The 16,602-nt window shown below is 40.9% G+C and overlaps 1 protein-coding gene across 1 annotated transcript in view; it reads left to right on the top strand.

The window, feature by feature from the left end:
* The window catches only part of TP53BP2 (tumor protein p53 binding protein, 2), a 69,014-nt gene that overhangs the window by 29,592 nt on the left and 22,820 nt on the right, over positions 1-16,602 (top strand). The window contains exons 6-13 of the mRNA XM_006898039.1: positions 2,362-2,543; positions 3,378-3,542; positions 3,908-4,127; positions 5,511-5,615; positions 6,261-6,409; positions 7,551-8,028; positions 9,821-10,578; positions 16,071-16,208. Of these exons, the coding sequence (XP_006898101.1) occupies positions 2,362-2,543; positions 3,378-3,542; positions 3,908-4,127; positions 5,511-5,615; positions 6,261-6,409; positions 7,551-8,028; positions 9,821-10,578; positions 16,071-16,208 (2,195 nt within the window). The remainder of the gene's footprint in view (positions 1-2,361; positions 2,544-3,377; positions 3,543-3,907; positions 4,128-5,510; positions 5,616-6,260; positions 6,410-7,550; positions 8,029-9,820; positions 10,579-16,070; positions 16,209-16,602) is intronic.

Below are 16,602 nucleotides of genomic sequence, written 5' to 3'. Positions count from 1 at the left end.
AAACAAAAACAAGTCCATGCGAGCCAAAATAGGACTGTGGGTATGTCCCACATGAGTTTAGAAACCTTCTCAGGAAGAGATTTGATACTTGAATACAGTGATGGAGACCAGATAAGTTGTGGAATGACTTCAGAGACATCATAAGAAAGTGAAAGGTCATTAAAAAATGATGAAAGAAAGGAACAGAATGTTAGAAGAGACCCTAAAACTTAATGAAATAAGAGCCTAACAGTATTTCAAAGGACAGTTCAGTTCAAAAAAAGAAAGCAAAATGTTATAATGTGCAGAGATCTGGAGTTTGTGGGTGAAGAAAAACAACCCAAGGGAAGAACACACTTGACGTTTATTAAGCTAAAAAAGATTGAAGAAAGCATTTAAGCTTCGAGGTGCAGTACTGAGTACTCCATGGGTAAGAAGCATCAAAAAACATGGAAGAAATACACAGTCACTGTACCAGAAAGAACTGGCTGGAACTGAACCATTTTAGGAAATAGGATATCAAAACCAGTGATAATGAAGGAAGAAGTTTAAGTTGCACCAAAGGTCCTGAGGGGGAAAAAAAAGAAAATAAGATCCCATAAATTAACATAATACAATAGAGATGTTTAAACAAGTTAATGCAATCCTAGACCACCAAGAAAACAAATAGATCTGTCTTGGAGAGGGTGCAACCAAATTTCTCCTTGGAGGCAAGGATTTTGACGCTCCATCTCACATACTTTAGGCACATGGCCATGAGGGACCAGTCCTTGAATAAGGACATCATGCTTGGAAGGGTGGAGGGACAGCACAAAGAGAGGAAGACCCTGGATGAGATGGATTGATAGAGTGACTGGGCATTGTTGGACTCAGGGGAAACTGGCTCCGAGATAGGGTGGGCTTCAGAGCTGCTGTATCTAGGGTCATTATGAGTATCAGGCAACTTGACAGCACATAACAACAACAGATCTTCTCATTTATGCCATGTTTGCCTGGCAAACTGACTGAAAGAATTCTAAATTTCTGCCGTTTCCAAAGATAAACCAACAGTATGTGAAAATTATCAAAAATATCTTTAATTTCTCAGACAAGTAAAATTTTCCTGAATACAATTTTAAAATGCCCAGAGCAGCACATCTACACAGAAATTCATGCTAGATACAGAACGAAAGGCATCATTGCTAATGTTACATGGATCTTGGCTGAAAGGAGAGAATACTATAAAAAGATATATTTCTGTTTTATTGACAGTGAAGGTATTTGCCTGACTGAGTCATAATAAATTGTGGCTAACATTTAAGAGGAATGGGACTTGCAGAATGTTTAACCGTGCTCCTGCAGAACCTATGCGTACACCAAGAAACAGTTGTTTGGACAGAGTAAGGAGAAGCTGTACAGTTTAATGTAAGAGTGTCAGAGCTAGTTGTGTCCTTTCTTCATGCTTGTTAAGTGTATGCTGAGCAGGTAAACTAAGAAACTGGACTCTTTGAAGAAGAGCTTGCCATCAGGATTGGAGGAGGACTCATTAACAACCCGTGTTACACAGATGACCCAATCTTGCTTGCAGATGGTGAAGAGGGCTTGATGCTCAAAGACTTATTTTTAAGTCAACATTGTAATAAATGGAGGAACGTTGCCAAGGATTACATACAATCAACACACATGGAAGCAGAAATAAAAAAAATCAAATAATGTATTGCTTTGGGCAAATCTGCTGCAAAAAACTTCCTTTTAATTACTAAAGAATAACTCTGTCACTTTAAGGTGTAGCTGATCCAAACCATGGTATTTTCATTTGTTTCATATACATGTGAAAGTTGGAAAGTGAATGAGGAAAACTTAATTGGAATCAATGCCTTTGAATTGTGTTGGTGAAGAATGTTGACTATACCCCAGAGTGCTAAAAGAGGAAGCTAATCTGTTTTGGATGAAATAGCCAGGATGCTCTTGGAGGTGAGAGTGAGGAGGATTTTGTTCCATACACTTTGGGCAGTGGAGGTGCCGGTGCCTGGAGAATTATACCATGCTTGGTACAGTAGAGGGACTTCGAAAAAGAGGAAGACCCTCAAAGAGCTGGTTTGGCATAGTGTCTCCAGTAGTGGACGTAAGGAGAGCAGCGATTTTTCTGTGGTACATGGGGTTGCTGGGAATTATAGCTACTGAACAACACTGAAGAACAATAATAACAGAATTTTCTTTTGAAACAAGTATTGTGATCAAGACAGTGATTTTTTTTTCATGTACAAATGTTGATGTTAGAGTGGTCTTTAGGCTCTTTTGGAAAAACCTCTCTACTTTTTGTTGGAAAGCCTGGTTGCTGGGAAAATAATCGCTGCTGCTTTTGCTTTTCATCTCTCATTCCTGTCCTCACTCCCATTGCAGTGGAGGAAATCGAGCAGATGAACAGCTTGTTCCAGCAGAAGCAGAGGGAGCTCGTTCTGGCTGTGTCGAAAGTGGAGGAACTTACAAGGCAGCTGGAAATGCTCAAAAACGGCCGGATTGATTGCCACCATGATGGCCAGTCTGCGGTGGCTGAGCTGGACCGCCTCTACAAGGAGCTGCAGGTAAGTCCTATCCAGTTGCCTGATGCACTGTCACTTACTTCCCTTCTTGTCCATAGGTGCAAAAATATGTAAACACTGGCTGGCCAGCCACAAGGTCAAGCCCCAGACAGAGTTCGCATGAGCTAGGGTCAGCTGAACAAGAAACAGCGACCACCTGATTTGTAATCATTTGCCCTAATTGTGTGCCTGTGTAGGACTGTGCCGAATAAACACTGGCTGAATTTTTGGAAATAGATCACTAGACCTTTATGTGGAAGAAGCTCTTAGTGGACTTGAACCATTAACCTTTCACTTAGCAGCTGAGTCCATTAACTGCTCCTCCAGTAAAATCGGTGGTTCATAGAAAAGACAGAAAGGGCTAGATTTTGGTTGCTTTTTTAGTTTCTTCATTTAGGGAGACTTAAACTCCAAACAGTACAGTGCAGAAGTTTGAAAGACATCATGTCACAGATTTGAATCGTTCCTCAGACCTCAGCTAATCATCTTAAAATCCACCCAGAAAGCCAAGTGCTGTGAGTGGATGCCAACTCGTGTGACCTTCCTCCAGATACCTGAAGCTGATGGCTCTTAATGAAAGGAGATTGCCTGTCTTTCTTGCTCAGAGCTGCTGGTGGATTCGAACTGCAGACCTTTTATTCAGTTAGCTGATTGACATTTCTTGGCACCATGGCTTCTTGGTTTTAACACAAGGGTTGTGTAATTTTAACCCCAGAATGACAATTGTAGAGAGGTAGAAGATTACATTTTAAGAGATTGTATAATAGTTATCCTGTGTTTGAGACATTTTTCTTCCTGCTCCTTGGCTACTTTTCTCCTTTTCTTTTTTTTTTTCAGCTAAGAAACAAATTGAATCAAGAGCAGAATGCCAAGCTTCAGCAACAGAGGGAGTGCTTGAATAAGCGCAATTCAGAAGTAGCAGTCATGGATAAGCGTGTTAATGAGCTGAGGGACCGACTGTGGAAGAAGAAGGCGGCTCTGCAGCAGAAGGAGAACCTCCCAGTGAGTGGGAGGCGGGGGGGATGCTGACTGGCCAGGGGCGGGGGGAGGTGTCTTGGGGGGTGTCCATTACTCAGCAGCAGCTTCATCAGCATTGGACCCTAAGGAAACTAGAAGAATCCATGGGCCTTTTTTTTTTTTATCTTTTTGCCTGTGTAGCTCTGCTTTTCATTTGACACTTTTAACAGAGTACAGGTGAGAGTCCATTGGGAGTGGTTTTGTCTTGAGGATGTTTTTTGTAGACTCAGGCTAGATCTTGTAGGTGGATTTTTTTTTTTAATTAAAACCCTTAAATTAATGGTTTTTTCCCTGAGTTTGTTACCCAGCATGAGTCTTAGCAGCACAGGACCTGTGTCCCTTTTCCTAAGGTTTCCTCTGATGGAAATCTCCCCCAGCAAGTGGTGTCAGCACCCAGTCGCGTGGCTGCCGTAGGGCCTTACATCCAGTCGTCTACGATGCCGCGGATGCCCTCCAGGCCTGAGCTCCTGGTGAAGCCGGCCCAGCCAGATGGGGCCTTGGCTTCTGAGGGACTGATGAAGATGCAGACACTGCCAAACATGAGAGCCGGGGCTGCTTCTCAAGTGAAAGGTACCAGCGGGGGTCAGTCTGTTTGTGTCTGTGGCTTAGGTCATCCCTGCCCCCAGCCTCATCCTCATCCTCATCCCCACCATTGATTCTCTCAGGTCTGCTCTTCAGAAACTTTTATCATCATAGCCCTCGTTCCTTCTTAAATTCTAAGAACCCCTTTGCATTCTCTGCTAAGTACAATTAACTTTTAACCCTAAATAGTACAACCTGTATTCTGGAAAAGTAGAAGCAGATAGAATATTTGTTTCAAAAAATTTATTTCAAGAAGGGTAGTGTGTTTATGTCTTCCCCCCCACCCCCGCTCCAAATTTTTTATTTTAGTGAAAGTTTTGATTTTTCATTTGAGGGGTCACGTGTATTTTTCTAACAAGAATTGTAACAGATTAATTAATTTGTTACAGTGTCTGGCCACCCTTTTAATGTATATTGCGTTTTTCTTCACTCAGCTTATCTGCTTATTAATTCTTACTCCTCCTCTGTTTATAAGATGTTTTTGACTTGGTGTTAGAACTGGTCTTTTGGATGAAACACACCACCTATGTGCTAGAAGTGTCACCTGTCACAGAACATGAGGTGGTGAATCTGTTCTGTGGATGAATGTGTTAAATATTCACATGCTCACATGGGAAAATTTGCCTGCTGGGAGTAAACATAAAAGTAATGAGAGAAAAAAGACAAATCTGTTTTTTGCATACGTGGCTGAGTGATACATTTAGGCTTTTAGCATTCCTGTTGGCCTCTACTTAGACTGTTGTAAGCGGACTTGGAGAAGAAGGGGAAAGGGGAGAGTTTGGGAAGAAAAGGAGGAAAGCTTCCTTGGATGATACCATCATTCAGACCCTGGGAAGTAAAAGTGATAGTCTGTTTTCCTTGCCCACAGTCCTGTACAAAATACAGATGATTTAAAATCATTCATTTTGCTGTAATTACTGCTGTGAAGAATTTCTACAACTGTAGAAAGAGTTCTACTTAATTTGCTTCTAAAGGAAAACTAAAAGCTTTAGCTTTGGCAAGGATGTCCATGTGGAGAGGGAGGTCTGGTCAGAAGTACACAGCCCGGATGGCTTTCGGTTGAGTGCAGCTCTCCAGCTGGTGGCGTAAGGCTCACTGAACCCCCAGCGGGTGAACTGGACATCCTTTTTCTGTGCATTATGATCATGTTTTCTCACACAGTGTGCGTCACAGATTTTGCATTTGTTATGATAATCTTAAATTGCTTGGAAAGTTAAAAATAGAAATCTGACAGTATTTTCTAAATAAATTTACTGGTGTTTGAGTGTACAGTTGAAAGCTCTTTGTAGAGATTAAAATTCTTAGCAATAAAGTAAACCGTTAAAAAACTCAGAATGCTGGACTGTTTAAAGCTGCTCCCTTGCACTCTAGGCTCGAAAGTCCACCCAATTGGCCATGATTGGAGTCATTCAAATGCAGACCTTTTCCCTGGCCAAGTCTCTGGCCGGAAGAGCCCTGGGAACGTTCCAGACCAAGGTAAGCAGAACTTATGCTGCTCCAGAATGTTGTTTGGACTGTCTGCACAGTGCTATGTTTTCTTGTTTTCTCTTCTCCCCTAAACATTTTATTGTGCTTGAGTTGAAAGTTCACTTTGGCAAGTTAGTTTTCCAGTCCATAGTTGGTGCCCAGATTGTTGATGATACTGATTACAATCCCTGTAGTGTGCTAGCATCCTCCCTACAGCTTCCCAGGCTCCCTGTTTCTGTTCTGAATTCCCTCTCCTCTGTGCTTATTTACATCTTTTGTTTTGGTAACTGTTGCCCTTTCTGTCTTGTACATTGATTGTTCTCAGGAGTACAATCTTTATAGGTGCTCCTGTTGATTCTGTAAGCTTCATACAAGTGGATATGTGTTCTTTTTTTAGGTGCTTTTTTGCAGTGTGCTAAGCCTAGTACTTGGTTTATTACTAGGACATTTTCATTTAGCTTAGAGCTAAAGGTACTACACCATAGCATTTGCATTATCATTTTATCAAGGTAGTTTAAACATAGGAAACATGGAATGTCTATGTTTCAGGAACACACAGTGTGTCAGACATTTAGGGGAGGCAGACTTGTTAAGTGGATAAAGAATTTTGTTGCACAGTTGTAAGCATTGGGTGTGATTTTCTTCTGTCCTCAGTTGATGAAGGCGAGATTCTGCTGAGGGAGAAAGAGAAGAAAGTGCGCCCCTTCTCCATGTTGGACACAGTGGACCAGGCTGCTGGCCCACCTGCCTTCGGCACGCTGAGGAAGAACCAGAGCAGTGAGGACATCTTGAGGGATGCTCAGGTACTGAAGAAGGGCTGGCTTTGAAAACTCCGGGCAAGGCTCAATGTGCTTTTAAAGAAGAGCCAGACAACTATGTGTGGGAGAATAGAAGTAAAATGCATAGAAGTTAGAGAAAATACAACAGCGTTCTATATTGTTTGAGTATGTTTGTGGCTTCACATCGAGAGAATGGCTGATAGAGTTGCTTATGGATCATACTTCATGTGATTCTCTAAATGGTGTAAATGCATCACAGCACATTGTTTTGTGCTATTGAAAGATCTCATATTTTCAGAATTTGGAGCTGAAATAATGTCAGTGATTTGATGGTGACTGTTCTGTGTGAGTGATACTAACCTTTGACAACCAGGTTATAAGTGTATATTATTCTAGGTTGGGTGTTAACCACAGTGTTCTACACTGTAGGACGTTCCAGTGAACAAGAATGGGTTCATTTATTGATCCATTGATGAATGTGGAAGGTGTTGATTAAAAGCTTTGGAGTTGGCACCCAGTGGTGTCGAATTGAAATCAGCTCATTGCTGACCCTCCAGTGGGTTTCTGAGGCTGTGTCAGTCACACAGAAGCAAATAGTCTCTTATTCTCCCTCAGAGCAGTTGGTAGAGTCACACCACCCTGGGGCGCTGCCTCTGGGCTAATAGATCACCCCCTATGAGTCATGCCAGCACAATGGGGCGCTGACTCTGGGCAGTAGAGGACTAGTTTGTAGTTAGAGTTGGCGCTCTAGTAGGTAGTAGGGAGCTTTGGTGGTCTAGTCCAGGGGAAGTTGAGCTGCTGACCTGAAAGTGGCATCTCTCTGGGGGTTTGAATCCACCAGCCTCTCCTAAGAGAGAAAGATGAGCACTCTTTCCGTGGCATTTGCCAACTGTGAGTCAGCGCTGACTTGGCCGCCTGGGTGCACACAAAAAGACAAAAAGGAAGGAGAGGCAGGAAGAGAAAGTTGTTTGGGGAGAAATTGTATTACATTCCCGAAGCTCATTATTAAATGGGATTCAGTCCAGAGACTGAAAAGTTTCTAATGATTTAAAAGTTAAAAGGTGATTATTTTAACAGTGTCTGCTTACATTTATGAAATCAGGTCATTTAGAACACCTTGTTGTACTGTGATTTTACACCTGGCCTTTTGTTGTCTGTGTTACAGGCTACGAGTAAAAATGGTGTTAAGGTACCACCTCCTGTTCCTTCAAAACCAAAGCAGATCAGTTTGCCATATTTTGGACAAGCTAGTCAGCCATCATCAGACATTAAGCCAGATGGTGGTACTCAGCAGTTTTCAGCTGCTGTTACGATGGTGGGTAATAAACCAAAGACGGTGGTCCAGCAGCAGAGGGCTGCACTGACTCCAGGTGTGCCGACTCCTGGCATGCCTTCAGCCAGCCCAGAGCAAGGCCTTCCTCCAACTGTGAAGCAGGAAAGCCCTCCAGCTGCTGCTGTCCGGCCCTTCACACCACAGCCTCCCAAGGATGCCCTCCTGCCACCCTTCAGAAAACCACCAACTGTGGCAGCAAGCTCAATATATTCCATGTACACTCAGCAGCAGGCTCCTGGGAAGAACTTCCAGCAGGCAGTGCAGAGCGCACTGACCAGGACACACAGTAGAGGCCCTCACTTTCCCAGCGGTAAGGCCTTGTTTTCAAAGCTGTGCATGATGTGTGTGATGTTTGTCTAAAGTCCTGCAGTAGACTATAGTGTCCCTCTCAGCAAAGAGCCAGGAGCATCCTCTTTCAGTACATGCTGTTCTCGGGGCCCTCAGTTGTTAACTGAGAAGAGAGCTTGCTAGGGGTTAGCTGCTACAGCAGACACGGAAGGTAAGAGGTGAATGAAATGGCCCTGGACAGCTACTGTGCAGGAGGCCACCGCTTAGCCATGCTGTGACCACATGTTTTGAGAACACAGAGTATCAAGCAACTGCGCTTGTATACAAGTTGGGCTTTTTTTAAACAATGACACTTAGTTAACTTATTACTTGTTATTTGCCATTGAGTTGCTTGCGACTCATAGCAACCTTCTGTACAACAGCCCTAAACTCTGCTCTGTCCTGTACCAATTGCACTGTCTCTTGACACTCCCATCCTGATTACCCCAGTCACTAAATCAATCCACCTCATAGAGGGCCTTCCCCTCCTGCGCTGTCCCTCCACCCTCCCCAGCATGATGTCCCTTTCCAAGGACCAGTCTCTCCTTATAACATGTCCATAGTATGTTAGACGAAGCCTCAGAATCCTTGCCTTCAAGGAGCCACCTGGTTTAACCCTTTCCAGGATGAATCTGTTTGTTTTCCTAGCAGTCCATGGTACCCTCTATACTCTTCTCCAGCACCACAGCTCAAAGGCATCAATTCTCCTTCTATCCATCCTTAGTCATTGTCCAACTCTCTGATCCATATTACTTGTGCTCATGCAAAACCTATACCTAGACCAAGAGCCCGTTTTGCAAAGAAAGCAAGGGAACACTACATGGTCTAAGATTAAGAAGGGAGTGCATTAAAATTGTATTCTCTTTCCCTACCTATTCAATTTGTATGCTGAGCACATGGGCTCTATGAAGAATGTGGCATCAGAATTGGAGGAATACTCATCAATAACCTGCATTATGCATATGACACAGCCTTACTTGCTTAAAGTGAGGAGGACTTAAAGCACTTATTGAAGAAGATCAAAGAATACAGCTTTCAATATGGATTGCATCTCAATGTCATGAAAACAAAAATTCTTACCACTGGGTAGGCAAGGTCCTGATAGATGGAGAAAGATTGAAATTGTCAGCAACATCTTATTGGATCCACAGTCAACACCCTTGGTACCAGTAATCAAGAAATCAGGAGACTGGGAAAGTCTGCAGTTAGGGACTTTTCCAAATTATTGAGGAGTAATGATGTTTGAGGACTAAGGTGTGCCTCACTCAGGCCATGGGCTTTTAGATCACTTGCTATACATCTGAGAACTGGATGATGAATAAGGATGACAGAAGAAGAATTCATACCTTTGAGCTGTGGTGTTGGAGAAGAGTACAGAATATCCCAGGGACTGTCAGAAGAACAAAAAATAGTCTTGGAGAAAGTGTAGCCAGTGTGCTCCTTGGAGGCAAAGATGGTAAAACTTCATCTCACATGTTGCTGTTCTTAGAAAAGGACACAATGCTTGGAAAGCAAAGGAGAGGAATAACCTCAACCAGGTGGATTGACACCCAGGTGGATTGGCACAGTGACTGCTGCAATGGGCTCTAGTGTGTCAGGAAGTGGGAGGATGGCACAGGATAGGATGGTTTTCTGTAAACTTTCATTAAGATATCAATTTTAGGAAAAAAAAAATACTGTCTTAAAGGGCATTATATAGTCACCACTAGCCGTATCTCTTACTGACTGTAGTTTTGTCTATAATACTAACAAGAGATTTTTCCTTTTCGTTTTAGTGTATGGCAAGCCTGTGATTGCTTCTGGCCACAGTCAGCAGCAGCACCCGGAGAACATTTATTCCAGCAGCCAGGGCCAGCCTAGTAGTCCCGAGCTGGACACCGAGCCCACATCAGCAGTGCAGGAGAACCAGGAGCAGGAACGGATTCCTCGGCCCCTCAGCCCAACCAAGTTACTGCCATTCCTCTCACACCCTTACCGAAACCAGAGTGATGCTGACTTGGAGGCCTTACGGAAGAAACTGTCAAATGCACCCAGGCCACTCAAAAAGCGCAGCTCTATTACAGAGCCCGAGGGTCCGAGTGGGCCAAATATCCAGAAACTTCTGTATCAGAGGACCACCATCGCCGCCATGGAGACCATCTCCATCCCGGCACACCCTTCCAGGTCCACCCAAGGGGCTGCCAGCCCAGAGAACCCCGTCGAGATCTTGAACCCAGGCAAGGAGGGAGACTCTGTGGTTCCTGAAATGCCTTCCCGAGAGGAGGCAGGGAGTGCCAGTCCAAAGGCAAGTGATGTGCCAGCACCGGCTCTAGGACTTGACTGTGTGTCTGAGGGAGGCCCTGACAGCAGCCTGAATCTCCAGAGTAACTTGGAAGAACCGAATCTGGAGTCCCCACACCTGCTTGAAGTGTACCTGGAAGAGTACCCTCCATACCCACCCCCACCGTACCCATCTGGGGACCCCGAAGGCCCAGGAGAAGACTCTGTGAACATGCGTCCACCAGAAATCACAGGGCAGGTCTCCCTGCCGCCGGTAAGTAATGTGGGGTGGCCTGGTTGCTGCGGGAGCCTTTCGCCTGCCTTCACAGATGTCAGGGCAGTGCTGACAATACTCACTGCCTCTCACAGAAGGTGCTGTGGGGTCACAGTGCCTGCTTAGCATTCTCATCTGCAATTTGCCTGTTCTAATACTGCCTTGGTACAGAGTGGTGAGGCTTAGGAATGCTATCAAAAGTCAGTATATTTAGGATAAGGAGATTATTTTTAGAAAGAACTATTTGTTTGTGTAGGAAGTAGAAAATTTTCTTCTTTTAAATAACAATTTGCTGTCCCTTTTCAAGATGATATCTTCTATTAGAGGAGCAACAAGATACCAGCAGCAGCAAGATTTTTAAATGTTTAATTGCTGCCTCAGCTTTGTAACACCAGGCAAATTTATAATTTTTCTCATTAGATTTATTACTCTCCACCTTTTCTTTTCCAAGCAGTGGAATTTATTTTTAATGAAATAATAGAAATAATTTTCAACTTAGAGTGGTGATAATATTGGAAGGGTGAGATTAAATGGGGGCAGGAAGGGTAATTGGGAAAGATGATGAGAGCTGCCTCACCTTCATCATAGTTTGGAAATCTCTGGATAGCATCATTGTCCCTAAGATTTCTTTGTATATAACCATTAATTAAGTTATTAAAAAAAATGTTTTCTTTGACAAGCACTGTGGCATTTGGACAAGAACAAACTGGGAGGAGGGTAGAGAGAATAATGCAACAATGAATGAATGGAAACCCAAAATCTCTGTAAATGTTTATGAAAATTAATAAAATATAATTACAGGGAAAAAAATGTTTTGAGTTAGGCATTTCCTTACTTCGTCCAAATATTAAACTTTTCTGTAGAAATTTAGTGTGTCTCTTAGATATATAGGTGAGACAAAATAAAAAAAATGTCTGTAAGAAAAATCCACGTTTTCAGTGTTAGAGGTTATGTTTATGTGAACATTGAAAAGTGCAGGATGTTTATGCATTTTTAAAACCTTATCAAAATCAAAATAATGGTTTTTTTAGGGAAGATGTATAGCTTATTTGCATAATCCTTTATCATATTTTAGATGAGGTAGTGGTGTTCAAAGATTGTAATTACTCCTTCAACTTTGTGGTTGGAGTAAATGTTTGCTTATAAGATTCATATAGTGAACACTTGATTACATAAGAAAGGAAAATGTTCCAATGATTAGTTATTTCCACTGCTGTTCACATCATGATTTGTTGTGATTAATGCATATAGATGAAGGCATCCTGGGGGAAGGGTAAGAAAAAAGGAAAATGAAAGTTAACACTGTTAACTCAGGGCCTTCTAAATTCTAAAGTTCCTTTCATCTGGAAGAGAAGACATTTTAAGCCATATTGGCCAAAACCAGTCCACACTATATCTAACACCCCCCCTCCCCCTTTTGGTCTTGTTTGGTAGGGGAAAGACATTTTAAGAAACCAGAGTTGGGTTTTTGTTTTTTGTTTTTTGTTTTAAGTATCACACTTTTAAAAGATTTTTTTCCCTTGTCTTTCATGGGAAGATGATTTACTTTTTCCTTCTCAGTTGTGAGAATAAAGGATGCCCCTGTCTCGCATATTTTTGTAACAGGAATTCTTTTTTTTCAGATCATTTTTTTTTTATTGACTTTCTAAATCCTCACACTTCTCATGGCAATTTTTTTTCCTTTTGTTTTAATACCCCATGAAGCCACATCACTGCCATAACGATTATATCTCACCCTTGAATTAAAGAAACTGTTTCTGAATAAGCGTCAGGCGCCCACAGCTCAATTCTTGCCATAACAGGAATTCTTATACCTTGTGCTCTTCACAGTCATGTCAAGTTTACATTTCCCCTTTCAAGAAATGACATGTAACCATTACAAACTTTGTAAACTACATTGTGTACCACTTTATGTTTTTCACTTAGTTTTCTGTATCTGAAGATAAAAGATATCAGAAAGAGACATGTGGTGTTGGTGTGTAACACCTTAGTGTGTAACCCACTTGCTGGGTGTGTTTAAGAAGCCTATTTCATAAGGATGTTTGAGCCGGCCAGTATTTAAGTTTTTGCCTTGGTTTTTTTTAGTCTATTTTATTAAATAATAGATGACAATCTACATTGTATAATATATAATGTGTAAGAACACATTTGTATTGACAAAGATAAAGTTCTTATATATATATGTTGTTAGATACCATTGAGTCAGAGCCAACTCATAGCTGACCTGAAGTAGATTTTCAGAGACAGTAAATCACAAACAGATTACTCAACTTTCTCCCTTGGAGCAAGTTGAACTTCATACCTTAGTGTTGATAGCATAACTCCTTACCACTAGGCCACCAGAGTTCCTTTATATATAAAATAACGATACTATTTTAAGGCTGAGTGAAGTCTGTTTGTGTATCTAAAGCACACTAATTACTTTTTACCTTAAATATAAGCTTTCCTCTGAAGAGGCATTTTAGAGTGAAATGGTTAAGAAGGAGGGCTTCTGAGATGCCTGGAATTTGAGTCCAGCTCTGCCACTTACTTTCTGGCTGTGTGCCTGAGTTCCTTCATCTGTAAGATAGAGATAATAGGGTTATTGTGAGGAGCAAATGAGTCACCAGTGATACATATTCACTATTGCAATTCTAAATTGAAGTCTTGCCCAGTTTGAAAGTGTGGAGTTTACTCTGCTAAATCTGTCTTGGGGAAAGTACAACCAGGGTGCTTCTTAGAGGCAAAGATGGTGAAACTTCATCTCACATACTTTAGACATGTTGTTAGGAGGGGTCGATCCTTGAAAAAAGGACATCATGCTTGGAAAGGTGGAGGGTCCGTGAAAGAGAGGAAGATCCTCAACAAGGTGAATTGACACAGTGACTGTAACAATGGGCTCAAGTATATCAGAGATGATGAGGATGGCACAGGATAGGGCAGGGTTCTGGTCCACTGTTCACAGGGGCACTGTGAGTCTTAGATGGCACCAAATAACCAAATAAGAGTTAAGAGTATTGTAAAGATCATTCTTGGGCTAATTTGCCACATCAGTGCTAGTCATGGCTTATAACAAACAACAATATGTTATAGTTAGGAGCCCTGATGGTGCAGTGCTTAAGCACTCAATGACTAAAGAAAGGTAGGTGGTTAGAAGGTGCCAGCTGCTCTGGGAAGATGAGGCTGCGTCCTTCTGTAAAGATTACAGCCTTGAGACTTCTTGTGGGATGGTGGACTGCTTAGGCCAGGAACTCCCATCTCTCTCCCTCAGCCATACTAAAAAAAAAACAAAAACAACAAACAAGGAAGGGCTTTTACAGATAGTAATCCTTGCAGGCTGAAATTTGGGGGGAAACTATTTACAGGAAGGTCAGACACAGATTGAGGGAATAAGCTGAGGGAAAAATGTGGTTAAAGAGACGGGCACTTGGAAACTAAGAACCACCTTACTTCACTACTGGATAATAGAGGAAATAAATGAAATAAAAATATTTCTTTAAACAAATGAGAATTAAAACACAGCATATCAACAATCTCTGAGACATAGTTAAAGCAGTACTTAGAGGTCAATTTATAGCAATTAACAGACAAATCGGCAAAAGTAGAATGAAAACCAGCTCCTTAAATCAGCATCTCCAGGAGAAAAAGCAGGCAAACCCCACACAAACTCTAGAAGATAGGAGACAATAAAAATCAGAGGAGAAATAAATAAAAACAGAAAGATAGTTCAAAGTATCAATAAAACCATGAGTTGGTTCTTTGAAAGGATCAAATTCACAAACTACTGATAAAGCTAATAAAGAAAAAACAGCTTTAAAAATTACATGGATGAGGTCACAACAGAAAGGAAAAGGAGTTAAGAAAATATGCAAAGAGCTATATACTCCTATAAGTTAAAACAATCTAGAGGAAATGAAAAACTCTTGGAAACTCACACCCTACCTAAGTTAACACATAAGTAACATGTAAAAGAAGAAATGGAACAGATCATAAAAATAAAAATCTCTTAATAAAAAAATAGCCAGCACAAACAGCTTAAATAGTGAATTCTACCAAATATTCAGAGATCTATTGACCTTAAATTATTTAAGAATATAGGAAAAATGGATCACTCCCACATTGATTTTATGAAGCAAGCCTAACTCAGTACTAAAACCAGGTGTATTATTGTGTTCTGTGGAGTTGGAACTTACCCATAGCTAACCTTCTGGCAGGGTTTTAGAGGCAGTTAATCCCAAAGTAAGAAATTGCTCATCTATATCCCATCAAATATGGTGGACTCAAACCATGTGCCTTTGGGATTGCAGCACAGCTTCTTAGCACTAGGCCACCAGAGCTCACTAAAATCAGGTGTATAAACCAGTTAAAAAGATTTGTAGACCAGTCTCTTTCATCAGCAAAGATACAGAAATACTCAAGAGTTCCTAGACAATAGAATCCAACATCATATCAAAAGAATCATTCATTATGATCAAATGGTAGATGGGTGGTGTGTAGGCATGGCTCAACATAAGAAAAGCAATTATTTTAAACCATCACATCAAAAGAACAAAGAACCACACGATCATGTCAGCTGATACAGAAAAGGCATTTAACAAAATTCACCCTTTCTTGTTTAAAATTTAACAAAACAGAAGAAGGGAATTTCCTCTATATAATTAAGAGCTGTCATATTGTTGTGTAATATCAAGTCTGACCTTACTTATAAAACACAGCATGGGTGAAGCTAGAGGACATTCTGCTGAGTGAAAGAACTCAAGCACAAAAGGATAAACACTGTATAAGACCACTGTTACTAAAATCAAAAAGAAGAAAAAACCTAGAGAACGGTTTATATGCAGAGAGGATCAATTTAGTATGGTTAGGGAGAAGAGGGGAAGAGTAGAAAATTAATAGATAATGAACACTTTATTGGAATAAATGAAGGATAATGTGGATCAGACATTATATTGTAATTAGCAATATGAAACAAAATATGCATGATTGACTGAAAAAAGAAAGCTCAGGAAAGGTTTTCACACAGAGCAATCATGGGATTGCAGGGATGGGAGAGCAGGGAAAGGGGAGCAAAAATAAGTGGTGGGTGCACTGGGGGAAGGGGAAGGTAGGCCGCAGTGAGCATTGATGAGATGCTGTAATGGATGTCACAGAGCAGTTGGAACTAATGTCATAAAACAGAATGATGTAAATGAATGAAAACCACTATTTTTTCTTGCAAAAAAGGATTATGGTGGGTTTGATGGTAATGGGCTTAGATTTTTATAAGTGTGCACATACATGCATTTCTAAAATTAAATTTTATTAGGGTTTTTAAAGTTCTTTATTAGATGAGTGTGCTCTATGAAAATTCATTGAGCACATGATTTATATAATTTTTTAATACTTTATACTTTATAATGTCCTAAATAGACATACTTTTTAAATTCTCTCTAATTAGCTAGATGTTAGGCTAGATTCTGCTGTTCTCTTCTGCATATACTGGGTCCTTAATTTTCCATGTATTTCTTCTACAGGGCAAAAGGACAAACTTACGCAAAATTGGCTCAGAGCGGATTGCTCATGGAATGAGGGTGAAATTCAACCCCCTTGCTTTATTGCTAGATTCGTCTTTGGAAGGAGAATTTGACCTTGTGCAAAGAATTATATATGAGGTATTTATTTATTTATTTACTTACTTTTTTAATGAGGTATTTTAATTACTGAAAATTTTTAAAAATATTCTCTTTTGTTTTAAAGCTCTAATAGAAAACGATTGTGGAGAAATATTATTTGAAAATGTTTTCTTTTTGGAGAGTGGCATGGTACAGATAAATCTGAGCATATTCCAGAATAGGTTTGTACTATTTCAGTAGACTTGAAGATTTTTGACCATGAAGAGTTAAATATTTTTACTGTGGTCCCTTGAGAGTATTTTGTTAGGAAGATCGTTAGCTATTTATAAACTGCTTGTTGTTGTTGTTGTTGTTATGTGCCGTCGAGTCGTTTGCGACTCATAGCGACCCTATGTACAACAGCCCTAAACCCTGCTCTATCCTGTGCCAATCT

This window comes from Elephantulus edwardii, unplaced genomic scaffold (genome assembly GCF_000299155.1).
Source record: "Elephantulus edwardii isolate Elephantulus edwardi_28Jun2011 unplaced genomic scaffold, EleEdw1.0 scaffold00218, whole genome shotgun sequence".
NCBI classification, from domain to species: Eukaryota; Metazoa; Chordata; class Mammalia; order Macroscelidea; family Macroscelididae; genus Elephantulus; species Elephantulus edwardii.
This window is presented reverse-complemented; position numbering and strand designations above follow the sequence as displayed.